Source organism: Ascidia mentula, chromosome 5 (genome assembly GCF_947561715.1).
Source record: "Ascidia mentula chromosome 5, kaAscMent1.1, whole genome shotgun sequence".
Classification (NCBI taxonomy): Eukaryota; Metazoa; Chordata; class Ascidiacea; order Phlebobranchia; family Ascidiidae; genus Ascidia; species Ascidia mentula.
In genome coordinates, this window is record NC_138570.1 from 1728430 (window position 1) to 1752851 (window position 24422).

The 24422-nt window shown below is 36.4% G+C and overlaps 4 protein-coding genes across 6 annotated transcripts; 2 read left to right on the forward strand and 2 right to left on the reverse strand.

Annotated features, from left to right (window-relative positions):
• Positions 1 to 335: 335 nt before the first annotated feature.
• Positions 336 to 7548, reverse strand: LOC145902464 (ATP-dependent RNA helicase DHX58-like). Its single transcript, XM_082990440.1, has 23 exons — positions 7451 to 7548; positions 7241 to 7384; positions 6949 to 7068; positions 6635 to 6821; positions 6180 to 6379; positions 5959 to 6026; positions 5829 to 5903; positions 5711 to 5771; positions 5344 to 5493; positions 5052 to 5220; positions 4727 to 4826; positions 4406 to 4549; positions 4126 to 4291; positions 3843 to 3938; positions 3493 to 3656; positions 3033 to 3177; positions 2559 to 2716; positions 2412 to 2496; positions 2158 to 2328; positions 1908 to 2065; positions 1247 to 1380; positions 1050 to 1094; positions 336 to 908 (listed from the first exon to the last, which is right to left on the reverse strand). Exons 2-23 carry the CDS (start codon positions 7341 to 7343, stop codon positions 572 to 574), a joined length of 3036 nt encoding a protein of 1011 aa, XP_082846566.1. The 5' UTR covers positions 7344 to 7384; positions 7451 to 7548; the 3' UTR covers positions 336 to 571.
• Positions 7549 to 8365: 817 nt separating this feature from the next.
• Positions 8366 to 13795, forward strand: LOC145903252 (uncharacterized). Of its 2 annotated transcripts, none has more exons than XM_082991315.1 (13): positions 8366 to 8499; positions 8564 to 8655; positions 8764 to 8835; positions 8900 to 8969; positions 9102 to 9171; positions 9543 to 9913; positions 10298 to 10485; positions 11036 to 11147; positions 11368 to 11416; positions 11722 to 11910; positions 12479 to 12518; positions 12593 to 12677; positions 13188 to 13795. In XM_082991315.1, exons 1-13 carry the CDS (start codon positions 8405 to 8407, stop codon positions 13303 to 13305), a joined length of 1551 nt encoding a protein of 516 aa, XP_082847441.1. In that variant the 5' UTR covers positions 8366 to 8404; the 3' UTR covers positions 13306 to 13795. The 2 variants fall into 2 exon arrangements, with proteins under 2 accessions (XP_082847441.1, XP_082847442.1); XM_082991316.1 differs by having other exon boundaries at positions 8564 to 8646; positions 8755 to 8835.
• Positions 13796 to 15532: 1737 nt separating this feature from the next.
• Positions 15533 to 19667, forward strand: LOC145901697 (uncharacterized). The gene is made up of 7 exons (XM_082989461.1): positions 15533 to 15632; positions 15904 to 16227; positions 16681 to 16878; positions 17299 to 17433; positions 18123 to 18302; positions 18722 to 18784; positions 19221 to 19667. Exons 1-7 carry the CDS (start codon positions 15581 to 15583, stop codon positions 19400 to 19402), a joined length of 1134 nt encoding a protein of 377 aa, XP_082845587.1. The 5' UTR covers positions 15533 to 15580; the 3' UTR covers positions 19403 to 19667.
• A 106-nt stretch (positions 19668 to 19773) lies between these two features.
• On the reverse strand, positions 19774 to 24026 carry LOC145901696 (perilipin-2-like). 2 transcript variants are annotated; one of them, XM_082989459.1, is made up of 11 exons: positions 23874 to 24026; positions 23683 to 23802; positions 23348 to 23503; positions 23046 to 23202; positions 22766 to 22821; positions 22606 to 22704; positions 22140 to 22277; positions 21833 to 21952; positions 21405 to 21581; positions 20863 to 20953; positions 19774 to 20148 (listed from the first exon to the last, which is right to left on the reverse strand). In XM_082989459.1, the coding sequence occupies exons 1-11, from the start codon at positions 23931 to 23933 to the stop codon at positions 20090 to 20092; spliced, it is 1233 nt and encodes a 410-aa protein (XP_082845585.1). In that variant the 5' UTR covers positions 23934 to 24026; the 3' UTR covers positions 19774 to 20089. The 2 variants fall into 2 exon arrangements, with proteins under 2 accessions (XP_082845585.1, XP_082845586.1); XM_082989460.1 differs by lacking the exon at positions 20863 to 20953.
• Between the last annotated feature and the right edge of the window lie 396 nt (positions 24027 to 24422).

Here is a 24422-nt window from a genome sequence, read left to right on the forward strand (position 1 = left end):
GACGAAAATGTTCCAAACATGGTTTTCTCGAACAGCTGACCGAACAGAATGGTCAACTAGGTCGGATTATGGACAACACGAGGTCGAAAGGTTATGATGATATAAGGAATGAATATGTGACACTTAGGTATATATATTTTTGCACAGTGACATAAAAATTACATGTTTGGTTGTTGCTGATTACTTGTATGTTTAATCTCCGTCTCATAAGCGTAAGTTTTTAACTATGTTGCACGCAGTAAAAACTTCTTTGTTTGAATTATCAGGCCTGCATAGGGTAAATGTACTACTTGGTACTTTGTTTATAATGACAATAAGCAATCCCAGACAAAAGTATATTTCAATTTATTGTTATTTTAGACTTTCCTCATTTATGCAAATGAATAAACGTTGACAGCAGTAAAAAATGTATTGAATGTTTCAAATACAAATCAACTAATGCAAGTGCAAAATATAAATTTGCGATGATGCATAACAAGTTGTCAACAATAAAAAGCTAAGAAATCAGAAACTTTTACAAGTGCATCACCAATCAAACCACAGCACTGACAAATTTACACACACTTTTCCATCATTGTTCTTGGTTGTCGTCTTCACCTGACAGTTTCTCAGCTAATTCATTAAAGCTGATAAATTCTGGAGCAAAGCAAGCTGACTTCCATTGTCTTGGAACATTGAGAAACCTTCTATTGTTTGGGTCCACAATTCTAAACCCATCTATCTTAACAAGTGGAAGAGATGGCAGACTCTTCCAATCTGCCAAAATACCCCACGCTTTACCACAGACTTTACAAATTATTTTATTCTTTTTGGTCCACCCCGGCCCCATTGGTTGCACCTTTGGGTGTTCTATTGTTTTAAATTTGGTTGGAAATTCCTGAGAAATGTTGATGTATTTCACACTAGACCTAAAAAAATATTTAAAAAAACATAAATTTGTTAAAGTTGGCTGGCTACTTGACAAGTTAAATTTTTGCGATTTTGCTCATAAATTCATCATTAGATTCATTAAACAAAATGTTTGTTGTGTAACAGTGAACTATACTTACATCCATGCAATTTCATCTACAATGTTCTCATCGTCACACACACGTCTATAAAAATAACATTTAAATTGTAAAATTTTGAAATAAAACATTCCACATTTTCCATACCGCAGAATATGGACACATATTATATTTTTCAAAAATAGTAGTAACTAAATTTTTCTTCAACGCAATTATGTTGATAAAAATTATTTCAGCACCTCATATCATTTGAGGAACAAACGTCAACTCTACACTTTCTGCATTGTAATCTGTACTCTCTGTCTGTATTTATGGGTGGGAACTTGTTTATTAGATTTTGCTTTGTCAGAGATTCTCTTTGATGTATCTTGATCTGCAAAATTACTTCAGAGTCATTGACAGTATGCTTTACTACAACAGTATGCTTTAGTTTTCAGAGACAAAAAAGTTTTGATTTTTTCCTTACCACATACAAAATCAAATCATTCTTATTTTGTCTTGAAAAACTTGTGCACACATGAATAATAATTATGTATTTATATGTATGAATTTTAGGGGCATGTTGGTTCTTGTTTAACATTTTAACAGAAGACATTATAATTCAAGTGGATACTTTTGCATGTCAATACAAGTTCATCCTACTGAAAATCACAAACAATTACAGCTTATATATATAAAACAATACCAACCAAATGACCTTACAATTGTGTTGAGGATCACTACTACAGCATGGGCAAAAACATAAGGTAAATATGTTTACCCAATCTAAAGCATGGTCACTTTTACTTGATAAATAGTACACATTAAATGTTCAGTTAAAGTTGTTAAGGCATGGAATCAATTTTATAGTAAAGTGTTGGTTACTAAGCTTGAGTACAATGAACTATGAACATTTGTTACCTTTTGTAGGAATATTTCTTTATGTGCATGGTAGTCAAGTTGCACACCTTTGGTGGCCCTCTCCATAACGAGCACTTTGAACATGTTCTTTTTATCTTGTTCCTGGATATTGCGTGTGGAAAGTTTGACCAGTTTTCCATCTTTGTCACGCACCCTTCCTACAAATTGTGTGGAAAGCGGATTATGAATTTTACAAGCATTGGTTCATAGAAAAATGACAGAAGAGTGAATAGGAAATTGTCAAAGGCACCTTTTTGTTGAACCAGACCAATTTCATTTTTGCTGTAATTGTATGAAAGAACCATGTTACAGTTTTGAACATCAATTCCTTCACCAGATGCCTCATTGGTGCAAACCAAAATTTTGTGTAAACCATCTCTAAAACCATCCATAATTGCCAGTTGCTTTTTATCATCCATTCCTAAATGATCAATTACCTTTAATATTGGCCAGATAAAGCTTAGCTACTAAAATACTTGTAAACAAAATCCTCAGAAAACGTACCTATGTCATCAACCTTTCCTCTTGCAGTCCCCACAAAATATTCAGCACCAAAAGATTTAAGTTTTTCATTTCTGTTTATCCAATCCTACAAAAAGGGAATCACTGTTTTGGAAACAAATCTAAATGTTTATAGAAATAGTTCCATACTCTGATGGCAACAGTTTGCTTTCTCTCTTCCACCATTAACATGACCCTGGAGTCCGGAATAGAATCAAAATGTTGCACAAGTTCCTCTTCAATGAGTTTCAGGTATGTGTTCTGACATTCCCGGGATTGACTGAGTTGCTCTAACTCTGGTAGGTTGTCTGTAAACAGAATAATTTGTTTGAAACCATCTTAGTTAGTCTAAAAACAAATGAATGTGCCAAATACAACCCAGTAAGACACATTACTTTTATCAGTGAAAAAAGTATATGTTTTTTTCTGCCAATATAATGAAACCAACCCACAGTGTACATTTACTACTTTTGAAATAATTAAAGTTAAATTGAGTTTGGTCTACCATTCAGTTAGTAGTATACATTACCACTGGTTAGGTCATGTTTAAAAGACATACTAAGCCTCTTTATTTCGACACATGCATGAGTAAAATTTTTCTTACTCAAAACAATGGTATTTTACCTTGTAGTTCTTTGAAGAAATTTTCCTCAGTTTGGTTTTCAACTTTTCCAGCTCTCTCTGTACGTGTATCAAGAAAATGTTGAAGCTCTTCAATGCAATTGCGTGCCTCCAGTTGAAGAAGGGCTTTTAGACCTTTGTTGTATTCCTTTAATGTAAAAAATATAGAAAAAGTTTTTTTACAGAGGCAGATTCACTTCTGTACATATACATTTAACTAAACCTTTTTTTAACACAGCTGAAATGCCACACAGTACAGTATGAAAATAATAGTTTTGAAGTTTGTTTGTGTGCATATCAGGTCATACCTGGGCCAATGAACCTTAGCTCAACACTAAGCCATCAATAACCTCCTTGATTTTTGAAATATTTTACAGAACAGAAGTATTGAAAATGGATTTTTGAAAATTGTTATCTAGGTTTAGTTTTACTTATGTTGTGTGACAAAATGTCATTGTTCAACCTGCAAATAGTCAATGCAGGCATGAAAGTCCCGTGGCCTTTCTATTTCATTTGATTCCTGCACCAACTTTTCCAAGACACTGCAGTTTTGATCAAACAAGAAAGTTCCTTTCTTTACACCTGACATTTTCTTAAGCTGTGGACTTGCACCAAACATGACGTAAGCTGCACACATATATTGAGTTTAATTGAAAAACTTTTAAAAATGCATTAAATACTGTTTAAATAGCAGGTCTAATTGTTTTAGATGATGCTAAGCTACAGGTTTCCATTTAAATGCATGTACTGTCCACAACTGATATTTAACTTTAGAGTCTGATTATTGTAAAAAATAATAATATACAACATTACCTCCCAGGTCCTCAACCATTTTTATTATTTTGTCCATTATCTCTTTTAATCTAATGGCCAATGGGTTGTCACTTTTGTCAGGTAGTGGTATCCTTCCTAAACATCACATTCATGTTGTTCCGTAGGCATTATTTTTTATTGATATTATGCAACAGTTGATTTTTAAGTAGTATAACCATTGTACAGTTCAAGTGTCTTTTGTACAGGAAATTTTTGCAGTTTAAGCTTTTAAAAAACAGACACCAATGCGAGTTTCAGAAAACTGCTTATTGTGATAGCTTACTTTCTGTTGGTGAAGCAACAAATTTGTTAAGCTCATCCAAGTTATTAATTACAGTAATGATTCCTCCAACAGCATCCAAATTAGCACATTGCTTTATAATATTTTCCTTGGCTGTTACTTCACTTGTTGTTCTGCCAATGCCCAAAGTGGCAGTCAGACCAATAACCTGAAGAAAGTCAAATCAGGTAATTTTATAAATTTAACTGAATCCGTCAGAAATGTAAATTCACTGAGTTTAGAGTTATGTCTTATTTTTTTGTAAATGTTGGTTAAACCATACCTGGGGTAACTTTTCACTGTTGCTGGCTTTCATCTTCAGATATTTAACCATTATTCTGTTGTAGGGATCATTCCCATGGCAGTGATGGCATTCATCAAAAATGATCAAGTCAAAATCTTCAAGTGATAATTCTGCATTCTTTCTCTACAATTAAACAAAAAAGTTATTTGTTCTTAAATCATGTAAACAAAAATTCCACAGGCCAGTGATAAAAAATGACCTTTTTTGTTAAATGCTTTTAATTTTTGGGGTTTAAACAAAAAATGGCAGCCGTTTTTGCAGCACAGATATACATATACATCAGAAAAAATTTTAACTTACCATTACTGCATTCAAAACAATCTGTGGTGTGCAACATATTATGTCTGAGTTGTAAAACTTGTAGTACATATCTTCAGTGTTACCATGCATTTTATCCACCCTGGTTAAAATTCAGATTGGTTTGCAACAAAAGCATTGAAACATGCTGGTTTAAATCAAGCATGATTTGTTGTTAATAAAATGTCGATTTCATGGCAAAACTCACTTCAAAGGTAAGTATATGAGGACAAATACAGGTTCAATAGAATAAGTAGCATAAGTTACAAATACAATTGTGTGATCATTCACTTACTACACTGAACACTATTATCAAAACATATCGTACAGGTATTTGTGACCAAGGTACTCTCCCATCTTTTCCTCTTGTTGGGAGACCAAACCAACACTGGGGGCAAGGAATACAACTTTACATTTAATTTTTCCGCCCTCACTGCTACCAACTTTCTCCAATGTATTTTGAATGAGATGGGCAGCTACCAAAGTTTTACCAGAACCTGTTTGCATACAACATCATCTGAATCATGCCATAATACAAAATTATTACAATACAACAATTTCTAATAAAATATGAGCACAAAAATTAGTTTTAGAATGATTCAATTAATATGATTCCTCACCTGTAGGGGCACAAATAATCGCATTTTCACTGCTTGGAGTGTTATCAATTAACTCTCTCTGAAAACATTTGAGAGTAATGGATTCAATAGGTTTTTCTTGAGGATAAGCAGTGGATTGTTCTTCTTCATCTTCATGGTTTTTCTCATTTTCTAAATGTTTACACAACTTGGGGTAAGTTTATTTCCCAGACGGCAGCAAAATATTTAAGTTCCAAAAATTATTTAAAGTTTTGAATATCATGAAGTGAAATAGAGAGATGATTCCTATACGGTGAAGCTTTAGTAAAAATATTAATTCAGTTAAAAACACAGTTTGCACAGCATTTGTCACTTTATGAAACTAAAAGGAGTTAGCAAACTAAAATACCATCAAAAGTTGTATCAGCTGAGCATTGGCCTTGGTCTACCTTTTGCTTCTTATCTGTTGGCTGCAAAAATCAAAACTTGGGTGAAACAAATTAAGGCTGATTACAATGAACCCTTACCACAGGACTTGTTGTTTTACGTTTTTTGGTTCCAATACTTGTACCTTCACCACTGGAAGATGCTTTGTTTGCTTCCTAATAATTGCAACATTTTACCAAATAATTTTCTCACATAAATTTGATAATATACTTGTAGATTTCCCTGCCATGAGGTGCTTGGCTCATCAATAACCATAGAATCTTCTTCAGTAACATCAGCTGGAAAGCAGAAAAAGTAATTTTATTATTCCTTGTTTGAATTCAACAGCAAACAACATTACTTTATATAAACTGAACACTCAACTTATTAAAAAAAAAACGGCCCGAACATAGGAAAGGTTCCAGCTAGGACACAGACTATTGTTTACTCACAGTAGTTATTGAGTCCAAAAATATCTTTTAGAGCATCAGCGAGTGGACCATGTCCATTATAAGACTGTCTAAGATTTCTATTATTCACATGTTCCCAAAGCTTCTTTTTCCATTTTGGGTCTTTTTTAGGGAGAATATCAATTATCTTCCACAAGGTTATTATTTTTCCATGCTGCCTATTGGTGGCTTCTAGTCTGTGCCTACCAAAAACAACTTTAGTCATTAAGTAATGCAAAACAAACCCAAAGTTGCAGTTATATCAGATACAGAGTAAATTGTCTCCCAAAAATACTTGAAAATATTTGTATGAAACCACAATGAAGACTTTTGACTAATGCAAGCTGATGTAACACTATAATGATGGATTTTAACATGTATAGCAGCAAACTTCATAGTGCAACAAACAAAAGTGATATGAGTAAAAACGCATGCCGTATGTACAAATATCCACTTACCATTCAGACTCAGAAAAAACATCCTTCATATCATGCAAAAATTCAATGGGATCAATGAAGTGCATATGGGGTGTAAGTGCATGCAGGGCATTTTTCAAATGAGGCAATTTTTCGTAATGTAAAATAAAATCCCCTAGTTCCTCATTGTTTGTGTTGCCAACAATCAATTCATGAAGCCATTTTTGATCTGGCAGTTGCAAAACAATTTAGAAAGTTTGTACATTCTGCAGCCACAACAGCAATATTTCTTACACACAGTATTTGCTTGACTAAATTTGAACAAGTATGAAAAACCTTAACATTTCTAAACTTACCTTCACACATTTCAAGACCATGCAAAAATTCATTAAATATGTTTTCATCGTCAGATGATAACAGTTTATCGATAAACCTCTTTCCTTTTTTTTCTTGATCAGAAGTTAATTTTGAAAACTCTGGATAACAACATAGAGTAGCATATTATATAAACTAAACACAAATTTACAATAAACATTTTCCATTGAGGAGTACTTAGATTAGTCATGGAATGCACAAAACTTTTTAAACCCAAAACAAAACATTAATGTAAGTTCGAAATATAAAACTTGTTGTCAAAAATGATTATACCCTGACAGAACGAAGGCATTTTCTCAGCAACATCCATTGGGGCAAGAAACTTTTCTAGCAATGGTCGCCAATTTCGAATATAATTCCTTTGTTTTTCATCCATTTTATTGATGAATGTTCAGTGGCCCCAAGAAATTTATAAGCCTGAAATTACAACCTCTGTTACAGATTGCATTAGTTATAACTTATATACAACATAGATTTCATTACCAGCTACAGGCAAAAAGTCCCAAGCGTAGGCGTTTGGTACATAATAGAAAGAGGAATTTTTATTCCGTACGATACAATACAGACGATTGACGTCAGAGTCAATACTGCAGGAACGCTGGGGGGTATTCCCCGGCAATGAATCCGCAGTGAGTTTATTTCCGCAAACAAATAAAGTGTTTATGGGTGCATTGTTGCAGCGAATAATGCTAACAAATGTTCTCGCAATAAGGTTTATGGTGGCCTGAAAAATTAAATGTTACGGGTAGGCTCTATATAGTAGTCATAAATAAAAATTTAAACTCCAACTTTAGAGTCTTGGTTTGTCAAACAACTTTCAAGTTATTATACTTCATAATGACATGTCAAGTCTATTTACCTGTCTTAACATTTTGCCGGTTTTCATGCAGATTTGTGTTTCACTGGGCATAGCACCTTATCGGCTTAGAGGTACATATTATGACGTGTTTTGGATTCCTTAAAATAGCAACAATACGGCAAGGGCATGAAATGAAAGTTCGTTATCACAACGTAATAAGGCTGTGCATGCTAGGGCTGTACATGCTCTTTGCGAACCTGGTTGACAATGAAATGTGACTGGGGCTGGAGGTGTGCTAAACATTAACAAGAGTGATTTCTCAGAAATAAAAAAACCTTTTTAACGAGAAATAAAAAAAACCTTTTTAACAAACTAATAAATTGATTCACATAAAATGTTTTTAAATTTAACAAATGAAAATCTATGATTATTATACGACACGGAGTGTTTCTTTGTGTTAAATATATATTCAGCCGCTGTTGGCAAAACACGTCACAAAATGAGTTGTTATGGCGTTGATTTCTATGACAAAGTGAAGCGCTGCTTGTGTTTTGAAATTGAGATTCCGGGCACTTGTGTGTGGAGTCTTGAGTGACGTGCTGTGGCGTCGTTTTGCACATGTGAACGTTTTGTTAATAATGCAAGTAAACTCGCCGGGCAGACGCCCTGTATTTTCCTACACGAAAATGTCCACTAAACCACCTTGTACAACCGTTGCAGAACAAAACTATTGGTAAGTTTTTTTAATATGTTTTTTTGTAAATACGCTGAAGTCTGTAAGTCTCGTATTTTTAAAGGGCACATCCAGCATCAAGCATTGCACTAAACAGAGAAAAAGAAAAGCCTCCTTTTCTTCTAAAAAGGCGCCCCAAAAGCTCTCATTCACTGGGTATACTTATAAACTTGATATTATTTTAATTGAAATAGGCCTACTGTATGTTTTTTGGGTGTTTTTTATTCAGTACACACCTAACAAAGATTTTTTGACAAATTTCAGGTCAGGGCTATCATTCTGAAAAGACACCCAGACCAAAGAGTAGTTATGTACCAAAAGATAAAGACATTTGTGGTGAGACAATGTCTACCATTGTGTATAGAGTTAATTTGATAACCTTGTGTATGTTTTTGTGCAGTAAAAGGTGACAGGTATTTGCAATACAAAGATCAATCCATCTCACATGATTCTGTGGAAAATTTAAAAAGGTGCCATAAGTTTATTAGCTTTGAGGTTTAGAAAATATACTTTGTTGATAGTAGACCTAAGTTAATAGATAAACAACAAACAATTTGGTGGGAAATGTGATCTTAATGAATATGCAATGTTCCTGTTAACAGGGAAAGCAGGTGCCCTACACCAGATTATATGAAGGACATTTATGATCAATATTCTGATAACTTTTGTGAGGTATTGTAGTCTTTCTTAAACTAATGTTTTTATTTTCCAAATCATTCTTTCTTCAATAAATTAATATGTAGTTGTTTCTTAGTAAACTAACATGTTTTCAAAGTAAACTAACTTGTGGTTATGAACATAAATAGTTTTGTGTATAAGCTGCAGACAGATGGCCACTGTTTCGACCTAAAAGTTCTCTATTGGCTCCACATTGCTTATAAATAGTTTTTGTTAGAATTAAATGAATTTTGTATATAAGGCTTTTACCTAATAAAAAATAGTACTAATTATAGTTGTTATCCATCATACAGTTTTCTTGGCCATTTTGTGTAAATTTTAGCATAAATTATTGTAAAAGAGTAAGGTGTGCTTGTGTCTTTCAGCATGTACTTCTGCGAAGACCCCTTTACAAATCACTGCCAACAGTTTTGAATGTGGACAAGTCGTTAAATTTCCTTTTGCAAGATAAAGTTGAGAATGCGGATCTTCTTACTTTACCCAATGCAAAAACCGAAGACAACATTGATACAGCAACAGAAATACATTCAATGGACAAAAGCAATCCAGATATTTTAACTGCCAACGCTATGCCTGAAGCTGAAAAACCAAAGCTTGCCATAGATATTACACTGTGTGACAGCAGGGGATGTTTAATAGGAATGGAACCTGATCTATTGGAGTCTCCCAAGTCTGTAGATGAAGAATTATCCTATGATGTCGACCCTTGTGCTGAACCTCTGGAAGAGTCACCCAGGTATGAATTTTTTTCAGTTAAATTAGTGTTTGTTGAAGTATTGCAGCCCAGTTTATTGTTGTGTTTTAAACAATTCCGCTTTAAGTTTTATTGACAGAGTGTTCTTGTGAACACTAGATATTTATATTACTTTTATGTTTGTGCATATGCCAATCCAATACATAGTAGAGAAAGCTTTTTTCTGCAAATGATGACCAGAGGAAATCTCGATAAATATTTAAGTCTGGATTATACATGGCCATACAATTTGACCATGTATTGACTTTTGATTATCAGAAAAGCCATTATGCCATCACAAATTGTGTAGCTTAGGAGTGTTTCTTTGAATGTAACTCGTGGTCAATTTGTGGAACCCAAAACACCATTAATAAGCCTAATGTTTAGGCCGAAAACGACAGGCGCTGGGAAAAGCAAACGTCGACCTTTGCGACACAACAAGCGCTACAAGCATCATCAGAACACGGCCAAGCGGCGGGCAATTGAACTACATACAGTGGCAGTTGACTATACCGAACCCGCCGACAATGAAGACCCACGAACGACCACTTCACATCAGACTGAGAACAATAAGGGTTGGTTTGTTTTGGCCACGCGGTTTCGCTGTTGCCAATATAGGCTCCTTTATGGCCTTGGGCAACAGAAAGCGATGTTGATTTGTATAAAACGTGGTCTCCGTTAGTAACATTGGATCCAGATTTAATTAAAAGGTCTTTTGTTGGTTATATTAAATGTTAGCTTTGTATAAAATTCCATTTTTCATTGATCAAACCTCAAAACATATTTGGTTTTAATTATATCCTCCCTCTGGTTTGGCCTTATTACATAGCTCGCGTTTCAAAATCGTACACAGGGTTTTCAAATACAGTCAACAGAGCAACACAATATTGTTTTAGGAAACACCCGTGGTACGCAGCAGTTTACAGAGTTCTAACCTACCTTTGAACAATTAACTATGTGTAAATAGAATTCAAATTGCTGCTTGCATATGTATTATGTCGTCACAAGCGCTTTATGTTTACCTGCTTCAGACTTCTGTTCGTTGAAAAATTTAAAATTCGACATTGACACACGGTATACACTCTAAAATTGTTGCCATGAATTATACATTGGACGTTATTCCAGGATTAAAGAGCGGCGATGATATAGTAACCCAGATGGCTGCTCTTGGACTGGCTAAACCCCTTGACGACGAAGATCTGCGTTTTTTAATGCAACAGAGGGCTGTTCCTAAGTTGTAAGTCACGTGTTTGCGTCGCTGTCAAGGTTGATAATTGAGTTAATGTATGTTATATGAGAAGTAGGAAAATCATTACTTTGAAGCGAACGACTACAACAATAAAGTGGTTTATAGTACATGTTTTTGCAATGATAACAAACTGTTACAAACTACTTGCTTCGTGGAATAAAGTACCACAGCATATTAATTTATTACGTGCCTGTTTCGTACTTTTCAGCCAACCGAAACGCAAGACTACCGGAAGGAAAAAGAACTGCAGTGACATTGTAAGCAACGACTTGCGATAAACCTCATATATTTGGGACAAACCATTTCACCGAACACAAGTTATTCGTTTCTTGTAAAGTATCATGTGGAAATTTCTGTTACCGCCATACTACTGGCAACATGAAAACAGCAACCATTGTAAAGTTACCGTTTAGTTGTCTGTAGCGCCTTTTTAGATAAAATTTAAACCCATGGCAAATGATAATGTGCCTTTCTTAATTGAATGTTATGTCATGCATCTCATCAAACATTCTTCCAAAACTGTTGCCCGACTCTTATTTTTGCAAACTTTCTTTGTTGCCAGGAGTCGAAGTCGAGACCCCGAAAGATCCCGATTCAAATCATATCGGACCCGTTCAAATGCGTCGGGAGCCAAACCCTCCCCTCGGAACCAGCTCCACCGGCCCGCCAGGCCCTGACGCCACGCCCACTAGTGCGGCGCCCGAGTTCGGAACGCCGCTCACGTGACAGAGATACTCCATCGCCGAAACCTGTAAGATGTTTGTCTGACATAAAACGTGTAGAATTTCTGCGCAATGTTTGTATTAGAAAAATACTGTTCCACTGGTGGTTAAAAGCTTCATGCAGATTTTGCAATTTGCATTTCGGTGGCCAGATATGCTCTGATGAAAAGTCCATGTAGCCATTTATGCAATTATTGTCAAAATACATTTTTGTGGTCTTGTGACGTATTTGGTTTAAAAAAGGTCGCGCTTGAGTGATTCCAACTAACACAATGCGTTTTTTATAACTTTTTTGTAATTTGTTACGCAAATGTTATCGGAGCCAGCAAATTACAGGCATGATGTCAAATTAACTCCACAAAAGCTTTTATGCCAATTCACCACATTCTCGCCTGTCGTGTTTCAACACAAATAAATTCAACGAATAAGGCTTTTCCGCTAGCAAAGGTTGAGCGCTTCAATGTCATCGTTTAAACCGCTGTGACGAAAAGACCGCGCCAATAAATGCTTTCTACAACATCAGTTGGCCACGAAATCAACAAAAGGCAATTAATCCTCTTATCAACACAATTCAATGGCTTCTTGTGTACTTTGCAGATCGCCAAGCAATCCACCTTCAACTCGTCTAAGGGCTCAGGTTGGTTTTCGCTGACATTTCTACGTCTTTGCAAACATAACACTGATCTTGAGTGTGTTTTTATTCACTTGCAGAAGACTCTTTGAGTTCTGATGTGCGTTTAATCAGAGACAAACTACTTAAAGTGGGCGTACGACTGTCCGGCAAAAAGCTGCAAAGGTGCAACCAGAAAAAGTCTTTAATAAATAAAACATGTCTATGTTTTCTGCATATCTCAGAATTACAAGGGGTGTTTTCTTTCTATAGTAACGACATATCGATTGCATTTTCCATGTTAGTGTTTGGCCATATCACCCAGAAAAAGTAATATGCACAACTTGTAATTTTAAACATTCTCAGAGACTCTTTATTAAGTTTTAAGTTGAGACTGAGCATTATGTTTTGGTAATGGAATTTCGCAGTACGTCGAAAAAGTGATTGCAATTTCATTTTTTTTTTCTGTTTTTTTTATTTTTGACCACACCGGGATTTGAACCCAGGATATCACGAATCCCGGTCAGGTTTTTCTTCTTGGTATATGGGTCGGGCGCTTGACCAATGCTGCCATTCCTGTATTTTTTTGTTGCAATAAGGTGGTGCACGCCACCCATTGGTTGTTTTTTCAGCACAAGTAAATATTCGGGGAAATCGCAGTGTGTCCACAAAACATTCAAAAACTATCATTTCTAGGTGTCTTCAATCGCCACGTGAGAAAGCCCACGACGATTGCGTCATCCGCTTACGTCACATGTCGTCGCTCTCGCTGCTCAGTGAACCGAAACGGTGGTTTGAAGAAGACGGGGATTGAGGTCAAAACCTTTCGAAGTTTTCAAGTTTTGAAAAATTTTCTTCAACTAAAAGAGTTTTCCTGCACTCAGTTGGGTTTGTGATCTCAACACTTGTTTTTATTCCTTGTTTTTTTGTGATTCTTTGCTCAATTTCTGTGTTTTCCTCCTGCGGATTTGTTTGATATTCCTTTAGTCTGTTACTTCAGTCTGTGTGAGCTATCGATGTCCACCATTCGACGTGTCTGCAATAATTTGGTTCCACTTGCCCAATTTCATCGACATACGCCTCGATGGCACTCATTTTACCTTTTGTTAGAGTTTACACCAAGTACCACATGTTTAACCAACTACACTTCCAACATTTACCTAAAATATTGTTCAAGTTCCATGCTTATGTGATAATATTTTACATTCTACACAAGCTAGGTGTTTTTGTCGTGTGTTTGTGTGCTGTCTTGCGTTTGTAATCAGTCACTGTGTGTTCGATCGGAAGTAAAGCTGTACTTTTGACCTTGTTTCAAAGAAAGCGGTAAAGGTTTGCGGACTTAAACGCTTACTTTCCTTGGGTCCTGTAAAGCCAAAATGTCTGTAAAAGACAGTGGACTGAATATTAGAAATGACTCCGATGTAAAAATGTTATGATCTGAATGCGAACAGTGTAGGGCGACCCCATATCTTCTTAAAACACTTATTCGAGGTGTTGGCAAAATGTAGCAGTTTCCATTGAGGTGCTTCTTTATTTCACTTCACGTTTATTTGTCTATCGCACAAATAACCCAAAATGCACTTAAGTTATCGTCATATTAAATTACAACATGCCATAATTGTCGCACTGCAACCCAGGTAATCTGTAATGAAGTTACAAGCAGACACAGCCAAACTTGAAAAGTTGCTAGCCTTGCTTCGTCCTCTAACTTCGCCACGGAAACCGTTGTCTGCCCCGACTTTTTGATCATTTCCTATAATTACCTGGGGTTGTTGTGCATTTGCAGGCGCCCTTACAGTGCAATGCTGACTTGGCGAAATAATCGTTTTGACTGATTCACGTGTAACTGGTCGTTATTTTGTCCACCATAACACAGTCAATTTTTCGTTAGATTTCTATAACGTATACAACGTATTTGTGAATAAAAAACAACATATTTTAACCATTTGTTGGTGACAAATCAACAAACAAACTCACAAGATATGAATTAAACTATAAACCAATCTTTTACTCAGATTAAAATACACAGTCAAAGTTACACGAGAAAGTTCTGCAGACCAAACAAGGACATTGTTCATTCTTACATTCTCCCAATTATGCAGCAAGTAACGAAAGGTGTCGGTAGTCCGTTTTTTTTTACATTTTGAACGAGCTGAACCACAAAGAGCGTCAAAAGCCAATGAGGAAAACATTAAAAATCCCGAACTTGTGACCTTGTTTTCGACCTTTGCCACAGAAATCCTGTCGCGCCAGAGATCTTTGAAACGTTTCCTGTTGATTACCTGCTGTTGTTGCTAGAACCTTTTCTGGCCATGCTGACTTGGCAGAAGATTTTCTTTTTGTTAAATTATGAATCACTACTCATTACTCAGTCAGACAGGAGTTAGAAATCATGCTTTCGTCGTTTCTGATGCACTGTTGTGACAAAAATATGGATGTTGTTGTTTTCCTCTGTGCCAGAGTTGTCAAGGAATATTAACGGAATAACCAAGTGTATATCGAAGTAGTTTATTGTGTTGAAGCACGACTTAGCTAAACCCTCATTTTACTTTTAGCTAACCCCGATCACACTAAACTTTACGCAACAAAAATCACAAATTTAATTTCTCCGGTCAACATTGTTTCCTAAAAGTCAGTGTTTTTGCCGGTTTCTTGCCGGGGATGGAAATGCATAAGCAGGACGACGCACTCTGCTCGCCTTTGCGGTTGGCTGCACTGGAGCGTTTTGGCAGACAAACAACCATCGAACGAGGAAGGATCCGTTCGCTTATTTGGGTCGAGTGTCCCGGTCTACTTAAAGAAGGACGCCCGGCTCCACCCGGCACCAAATGACTGGTTGGAATGCTGCAAAACTGAACTTTACAGAGAGCGATTGGTGTATTGCAACTTTCGAGGACAAAAACTTGGGATTTGATTCAGTTTTGGAATAAATGCACATCCCTGTAATGTTGTGTTATGTGCAAAAGTATAGTTGCATTGCATCATTGTATGTGGCCTATGTATTTGCTTTTGTATGTTAAAATGGATGTTGATTTTATGTTGTCAACAGGCGCTTTATTTTGCAGGTACAGTTATAACCTAAAAAAGCCATGTTACTGTCAGTCTTTTGCATTCTGATGGGAGCGACCGTTGCCGTCCAAGGTAAAGTTTTCAAACAATTCACCTATTTTCCATCTCACAAGCTTATCTTTTAAGTTTATAGCATCTGTATGTTGTTTATTTGAAATGCCGATTGTCCACACGACTGTATTCGTTATAGTGCATTAAAAATGATTGCTAAAACAGTTATGTCTACAAAATAAAATTTACATCAGCTGTATCTATGGCCTGTATATTGTTTATATTAAAATCAACCTTTGTTGGCAAAGTTTAATGAAATCCACATTGTACAAAAAATTCAATGTGTTCACAGGCATGACTGAAACGTGCACTTCGGTGGGTGTGTCGTATACGGGAGGAACCCAATTCAGGAGCATTAAAAACGGAAGGCTATTTCTTTGTCGATGCTTGGGGGATTCATGTATTCGCATGGTGTGCAGCCGTACCAATACTGTAATCCCACAAACCACAAGCCCTCCGACAACTTCATCTGTTGCTACCAACGCAAGTGAGTCCAGTGGAACCGGTGGAGATTCCATAAGTGGATCGCCGGTCGGCCACCATCCAGGGAGCACAAAACCCATATTCATACCGAGTGGGGGTGGTGGAAGACATTCCATCCGTCCCATCCGACCAAGTACGTGATTGCACCGCAGAATAACACCAAAAATAGTTTAATCAAAACTGCATTGTACGGTTTCCTCGGCGTAGCCAGAGCGTGGCTAAAGCAGGCTATGGCCTCTCCTAAATTTAAGGTTATTTTCGCAAATTTAGGCTTTTCCTAATGTTCAATTTGTGGTTCAAATTTGGTCACAATCATTTCGTTATCTGCCTTGTTAAATGATATTGTAATGCTGGGGTGATATTGAAACGAAACGCATTTTTGTTTAAAAACATATTTAAACTTGCCGTAATCGTTTTTTTGTTCCTATGTGTTACCACAAGTTACAACGCATAAAATATTTGGCCCGCACCAAAACTTTGGACTGGCTGCTCCACTGGGGACAATCAACAAAGAAAAATCTCGTCGAGAGAACCACGAACGGGTGGCGGTTTTCTCCAACTGACTATAACAATCTGCTCTTTTCAGTTGACGGAAGAGTTTGTCTACATGCTGGGAGGAGATTCCAGATTGGACGGGAATTCGATAAGGTGAGACCTCGAAAACGGTGTCGCTGCATCCTGGAAAACGGAGTCCCAACAATAAAGTGCAGAACTGCAGGCTGTGATTTGCCCCCTGCACCGGAAGTGGCCCCTGGTAGCATAGGAAATACTGGCGGGTTCGGAGGTTCGTTATTTTTTCGCTTTAAGTATTTAGAACGCGAACAATCCGTTACTGACGCTGCCAGGCATATTCAGGACACAAAAAGGCGCTGCTGACAAAATACTTGATTTCTTACGATTATCATACAACAAATGGTTTGACGATATTGTTGTTTGAGGTTTGTGTGACGTTCTATTTGGTCCCCAACAAAATCATGCGTTTCAGCGTAAAGCAATGGTTCCAAACTTTCATGGCAACCACGATATTTTGTTAACAAATATTTCACACACGGTTGTTAACAAATAGTTCGCGTAGGTCATTTAACCGGCTGAATCCCACCACTTTGTATTATTAGAAACGTGAGTTCACAAGTAATATTTAATGAGTTTTTCCTACATTCTTGGGAGTAGCATCATTACAAAGATGCACATTCTTTTCCCCAAGGTTGCTACGATGCCTGGAACAGACAGTCGTACGCAGACGGTGCAACATATACTCGCACACGAAAGATGACACACGATGGTTCAATTATGGGAGAGTACAGCTGCAGGTGTACCAGAAATTTTATGAGATGTTCAGGTATGTTTTAGTTTTCCATATTTTATTTTGTGTTGCAAGTCGAAAACATATCGAAAACCTATATGTGAGCTGCAGACAAATGACCATTGTTTCGACCTATGGCCATTTGGAACAGACAGTTGTAACTTTTGTGACACCTCTTGCTTGAAACTTGCAAAGGATCGATAGGCCACGCATTCGCAGTATGTATTCATACTGAAAATCAAAATCAAGTGAGTTTTTGGCATTTAGACTATGCCAGGTTCCGACCTATGGCCGTTTGGCCAGCAGGAGCAAGAGACACACCAATCTGCACTGATTTGCCATCTGTCTGCAGCTCACATTAGTCATATTATTGGCTTCATGTTGCTTGTACATATTCAATTGTTTTTCATTTCATTGTGGTGCATTTTCTCAACAAGCGCTCACGATACCCTGTGAAATGGACTATGCCCAACGTCGCCTAATGATGTTTTAATGAATAAAAACGCTTCGTTTCTGTGTTTTTAAATATTTCAATGAATCCGCAAGTCGTGTATTGATGTCAGCTTATCTATTTGGATAAGAAACTAATGGCGCGTATATAGGAGGGCGAAATAAAATCTTCCTAGTAATAAATGAGCTGACATCAGTAAGGGGCGATTTTTGCTTCATTGAAATATAGCACTTTCAGTTACAGATTCTAATAGAGATAACGTTTCCTTTTAAAGCCGTGGATATACCATGCTGCGACACCTCGACCGGCGAATTTGCTGCGGCCGGATCAAGATTTGTCACCATGCATAACAACCAGGAATTGCAATGCACATGCATGGGAGGAAGAGGAAGATACCAGAATTGTGTTACCACGGCTCTGGGAAGTGTTGGAGGCGATGCCGATTCGCAATCTGGTAATTTCAGGCTTCATTTTGATTGCTCAACGTTATATTCAATATATCATAAAACGCAGTGTTTCTTAACTTTTTTTCCCGCATTGTCCTCTTTCAGTTTGAACAGAATCCTATACCTTACTAGTATTAAAATGTTGCTAGTATCAAAACACTTTTAAGTATTGTATTGCGTGGCCAAATGGCAATTAGTGCACGACACACAGTGATTACAGAATATCACATTTCTCTTACAACTAGTTTTGTATATTTTGGTGCCGACTAACCCACCTACAACCCTATATTTTCCACTTCTGGGAATTTATCCATCGGTTAAGAACCACTGGTGTAACGAATAAAACTTGTAATCGTTCAAACTACGAATTAAATCGATGTAATTCAATAAAACCACAAGTTGTCATCAGATTTTTGTTCTTTTGCAGCGTATCCATTGAGATATCCAACAACTTCGGGGAGTGCTGGGGGCGGGGGCCGTTCACAATCTGGTAATTTCAAGCTTTGATTACTCTACGTTCGAATGAACTGTTTCGAGATTCAAGAAACGTCGTTGAATGTAGTCCTCTATCGCACAGGCAGTGTATTAGCCAATGCAAATATGCTTCGAAATAGTTGCAAACCAAATTGAAGACAACTTTCGTAATTGTAATGCAAAACTTCGTTACAAAAGATGCAATGAAATTAAGCGATAGCAAAATATACTCCACAATTTCATATAAGTTTGTATTTAAATAAGTTTCCTCGGACTTTCATAGAAATACAAATTTTAATAGCGGTGCGCGATCGGCAGCCTGTCAGGGTAACTTGGTTCTAACTGATCCAGATTATTTTGCATAAAACTTGTAAGCGTTATAACTACGATTTCAATCGATATATTTCGATAAAACCACTATTAACCATCAGATTCGTGTTTTTTTTTTGCAGTGTATCCAGTGAGATACTCGCGTCCCAGTGTCACCAAATGTACTGACAGATACACAGGGATGCAGTACTCTGCCGGTCAACAGTTTCCCCAGGATCGTGGTGACGCAATATGGTCATGCACGTGTCATGTTACCCCTACCAGGTACAGAGTGATCTGCAACTTCCTCCGTTCCAAGGAATAAAGGATGGGATTTCGGATCCGCGAAATTTACAACACTTGAAATTTTGTCATTACATTATTTCCCCATTTCATTCATTTTAGCATGCAAAAAATTGTCCAATACGCTTATGAAGTTGAACGCATCTCAATAGATATTGCTCCGTAATGCTTAGATTAAAAGTGTCGCATGGTGTTGACTCGTCGAGTTGTAAATAATAAAAAAGCATTTTCTGGCAAAAGAAACAATTTTTTTCGGTTCTATGCCCCTGCATCGGGGTACGGTGGCCTCAATTCTTCTAAACTTTAGGAATTTGCAAAAGAATGCTATTTTTTTACAACAGGAGTCAAATTGTCCCGGATTTATTCCACCAATACATACTTTGACACACAGAATAACATAAGTGTGTTTATTTCAAGGTTTAAAGCATTTAGTCTTCACCAGGCAATCACTACAGACAACAAATATATATGCGAGACAACGACTATAGATTAATGCAACATTTTTCTAAAACCGTTTTAAGCTGCATTTTAAAATTGCACAATCAAACCATTAAAAATGTATCCATTTTCGTACAAACTAGCAAAATTTTGAGCTAAAAGTAGCCGAGTTATATGTGTGAAAGCAGGTTAGTAAGCAAAGCTACATATAGTGATACATGTTGGTACGTATGTACACTGTATACATCATTCTTCATCGTCTGTATCGCATTTACCCTTGCTTCCTGTCGCCAGACGCGGTTCGGCTTCTGGGTTGCAATGCTGGCGGATCTAATGAAATATTTATTAAGTCGTTGATGTACGCGTGAAGCTCAAGAATTCGTGTGTGGCGTAAATATAATGATGGTTGTTTAACTTTAAAGTAGTGGTTCTTAACCTTTAAACGGAATCCATATTTCCCACTAGCATTTTTTTTAACTTTAAATTGACTAAGAAGTTAGGTATTGCATTTATATCGCATTGCGTGATCAAATGCCAATTAGTGTAGAACACTCATTCAATACAAAATATAACATTTCTTTTCCAAAAACTTTTGTATATTTCGGTGCCAACTAATTACCTACAAACCTATAACTTCCCCCTAGTGGAAAATTTCCCATGGGTTAAGAACCACTGGTTTAAAGCATCAACAACAACACATATACAAACACATTTGTTAGTACAAATAAACTGACAGAAAACATACAACATAATCTTGTTGTAAATTGCAAATTGAAAAATGGAATATTTTTCGTCATGTTTTTTTATAAACATAGTAAGATTGCAACACATGCATGCGTCAAATTTCAACTAATCCTTTCAAGCAGTTTCTGACTAAATGATATAACTAAAGCATTCATTTTATAAATGCTAATCAAGTTCAATATCTACAATGAAGAAGCTGAAGCAATCCCACTAGAGTATTATTGCCAATGCATGCAGGTAATTAAAGTTGTTTCACCATGCAACAAGCACAGAACACCAGGGAACGTTACGTCAACACACCATTATCAAAGACACGTGGTAATCCATACAAATTAGCTTCTATTTCCTCCATTAAAATGCCACCAAACGGGTCCACATCACATTCAGGAGCCTAGATGTTAAACACCAGCAAAATTTCATGAAACTCCACAACAGTTCTATTGTTAGTATCAAATTCCAAAGGACCAACATTACTGCACTGTTTCAGTTCTTGCAATTTTCAAAGCTTATGGTATAAGTTACAACCAAGCGCACATTGGCAAGGAAACTAGATAGCAAGTGTAACAAATTACTACAGCGCTAAAGTCAGTTCGCAGTTTATTAATTCGCTTAATAGTGGACAACAATGTTCCTGCAGCACATTAGATCAATCAATACTATTTTGCAACAAATCTCCACCAACCAATATGTCTGTCTTATTATTTCGTAGCAGATTGCCAATACCATAGCTTGTCATTCTTTTGACCTTGTACTAATTAGGTCTCCGCTGTGTAAAATTGCATTACAGGCTACATGCAGGGCATTTGGTATATAATACACATGCATGCTAGTGAGCATCTTACCAGCCAAGACATGGGAGGATGTTCCACAAGCTTCTCCAGAATTTGGAGCAGAGCATCTTCAACCAGCTTCATTTTTGGACGAGCCGATGCCAAAATCGATGAGGAAATTTCACTGAGATGTGTCTTGTTGTCAAACATGGTGCAAAGTTCTTCAGTAGCAGCCTTGGCATCATTGGCCTGAATTTGTGAAGAGTTATTATGTCAATTTATGAACATGATTAATTACAACAAAAAGTCCATATTGCAGAAATTATAGATTTTTTTTTACTTTGGCAAGATCTCATGGCATTATCAGTTCAATAAAATCGTGTGGCTCCATTTGATTAAATTGATAAATAGTGCTCCCAACATAACTAACATTTTTTTAAACTTTTTACATACTCCATATGAAAATGGTTAATTTATAAGACATAAATTATGCATCATACCTTTGTCAGAAGGTGCTGCAGATGTGGAGAGTTGGTCATATATGTCACTGCAGTGGCACATGTTGTGTTGAGCTGGGTAGTGAGATTTTGTGCATAGATCAACACCTTTCCTTCCATTTGCTGTTAAACAACAAGAGTTAAGACAATAGTCATTGGAATGTGTTGTTACAGTGAAATCATTATGCATATGATATATATATACAAGTTTTGCAAAATTCAACGGCAAATATTTCGAAACTACAATGGTTCAGTGCAATGGACAACAAAAATCAAGGGTTATATGCAGATATTTGTAATATTTTGTCACCTCATTTAACATGGTAGATGTTGATTTCCAGTTGGATTTGGCTGCATCCATGCCCTTTTGCACTTGTACATTGGCGTAATTAGCAGAGTTTTGGAGAGTGGTCGTAGTAGAAGAAATCCCATTCTGGGCATATTGGATCTACCAGAACAAAAAAAGATTATATTGTTATGTAAATGTGACATATCTTCCAAAATTGTTTTTGTATTAACTGTATGTCTGGAACCAAACTCAACATAAGGGTTCAATTCAATGACATATTGCCCGGTTGGCAATACTATTTTCAGGACCAGTCCTCAGAAATCATTTTCTCCCATATATTCTAAGAGATGTAAACAGTACAAGGTGCAGATTTCACTCAACAAACAAACCCATTTGACCAGGGGCCATTCGCTCACTTAAGCACATATGCTTTGGACTTTGCACCACAGTATTGCGCAATAAAACATGTTGGACACATGTTACTTACCAAATCGACAGTGAAGTTGAGTTTGCTTAGTGCCTCCTGGCTTCTAACATGAATGCCATGCCAACGTTTCATGGCATGCTTGTAGGAGCGCCTACGAACCTGCATTGAAAAGGATACAACTGTTTTTGTGGGCTTACAAAATAATAATTTGCAATTATACCTTCATTGAAATATCGCTGATTCGTGCACTGGCTTTTTTGGTCTCCATTTTTGCATCTGAAAGAATATAAATATTTTGTAGTTGTAGCTTTAAATGCCATTGTTTGTCCTTGTCTAGTTCTCAATAAATTCAATTTTTTATTGTTTTTTGAAAGGTTTTATGAAATCTAGATTTAACATTAATTCAGACCAATCAAAAAAGACTTCAGAGAACCGGATTACTCTATTTAATTTGAAATGAAAGCTGTAATTAAATATACTACAAGCTTATAACCACTAACCTTCATCATCAGATTCAGATGAATCATCGCTGTCGTAAGAATATTCCTCTTCATCACTTGGCAGATAATAGTCAACATATCTTTCAGTTGCACACAATGCACTGTCAACTGGACTTGTCAAAAGACTGCCAGCCCTGTCCTTGGTTTGTTTCAAAATCTGTCAAAAGGATTCTTTGTAGAAAGTAAAACATACAGTATTCTATTATTAAACTGTATATATCTAACAATGCAGGACTTACAATGCAAATAAAAATGATACTCGGTGAAATGACATACATGCTAAGCTTTGATTCTTTGCATACCTCATTTGGTGGCTTCAGAATAATTGGAACTTTGTCTTCCAACTGGTCAAGGCCACGGTTTGCATAATCATTAATAGCAGGACCAAATTTTTGTACCACAGGTTTAGAGGTGGCCAAAGCAATATTTGCAGCAGTTGATGTCAAAGTTTCTGCAGCCTTTAATGTATAATTGTCAAATTAAAGTCAGAAAAGCTTCGAAGTTTTTGGCACAACTTTTGAAGAATGATAATTTATGAAATCATTTACATACCACATACTGATAAAGTGGATCCTGAATTATAATGCCAGTTCTCTTATAGATACTATTCAAACCTAATTAAAGGTACAGTAGGTACCTGAAGATATGGTGTAACAGTGGGATAAGACTCCTTAACACTGTTGTAATAGGACTGCATAAAGCTCCATGTTGAGTTAACAATCGGAAGATTAACCACCCGTTCTAGAGCATTTTCATTCTGTGTGAATAAAACAATCAAAAATGTTAATTTTTTTGTTGTTGTTAGTCTTTAAATCAAAAAGTACGCACCGGTGGACATTGGCAACTTTCAAAACCCACTACTCTTCTCTTGATATCGTTTTCCATCATTTCAGATTTAATACTTAGGTATAATAAGGTATAATGCCGTAATTACTTCGCTACAGAAAATAAAACAGTTAGCAATGTCGTTTCACACTCTGATTTACCTAAATCAAGCTCAGTTATAACACGACGGGACTAACGCAAGTCGGTTATATTCCGAAATATCAAATGATGCAATACAACCTTGTTTGCCACAAGACAAACTGCAAACAACGGACTTCGGACTTTGCCCCTTATCGATCAGCTGCTCGGCACGTGATTATGACGTAATTTATAAATCAAGTTACCGTAAGCACATTTTTTTTGAACTTGTAAATTCACATCATTACAAGATTGTCTGAAAAATTTTTGTTTCTCAAGAGAGTGGTTTTCTTTTCGTCCCAAAAGTTTTCACATAATTTGCGGTCATCTGGTTTCAATTTGGTTTTGGGTTAACTTTGGCGCCATTTTTTTCGCAATTTGACTACTTGACTGATCGATCGTCGGGTTAAAATG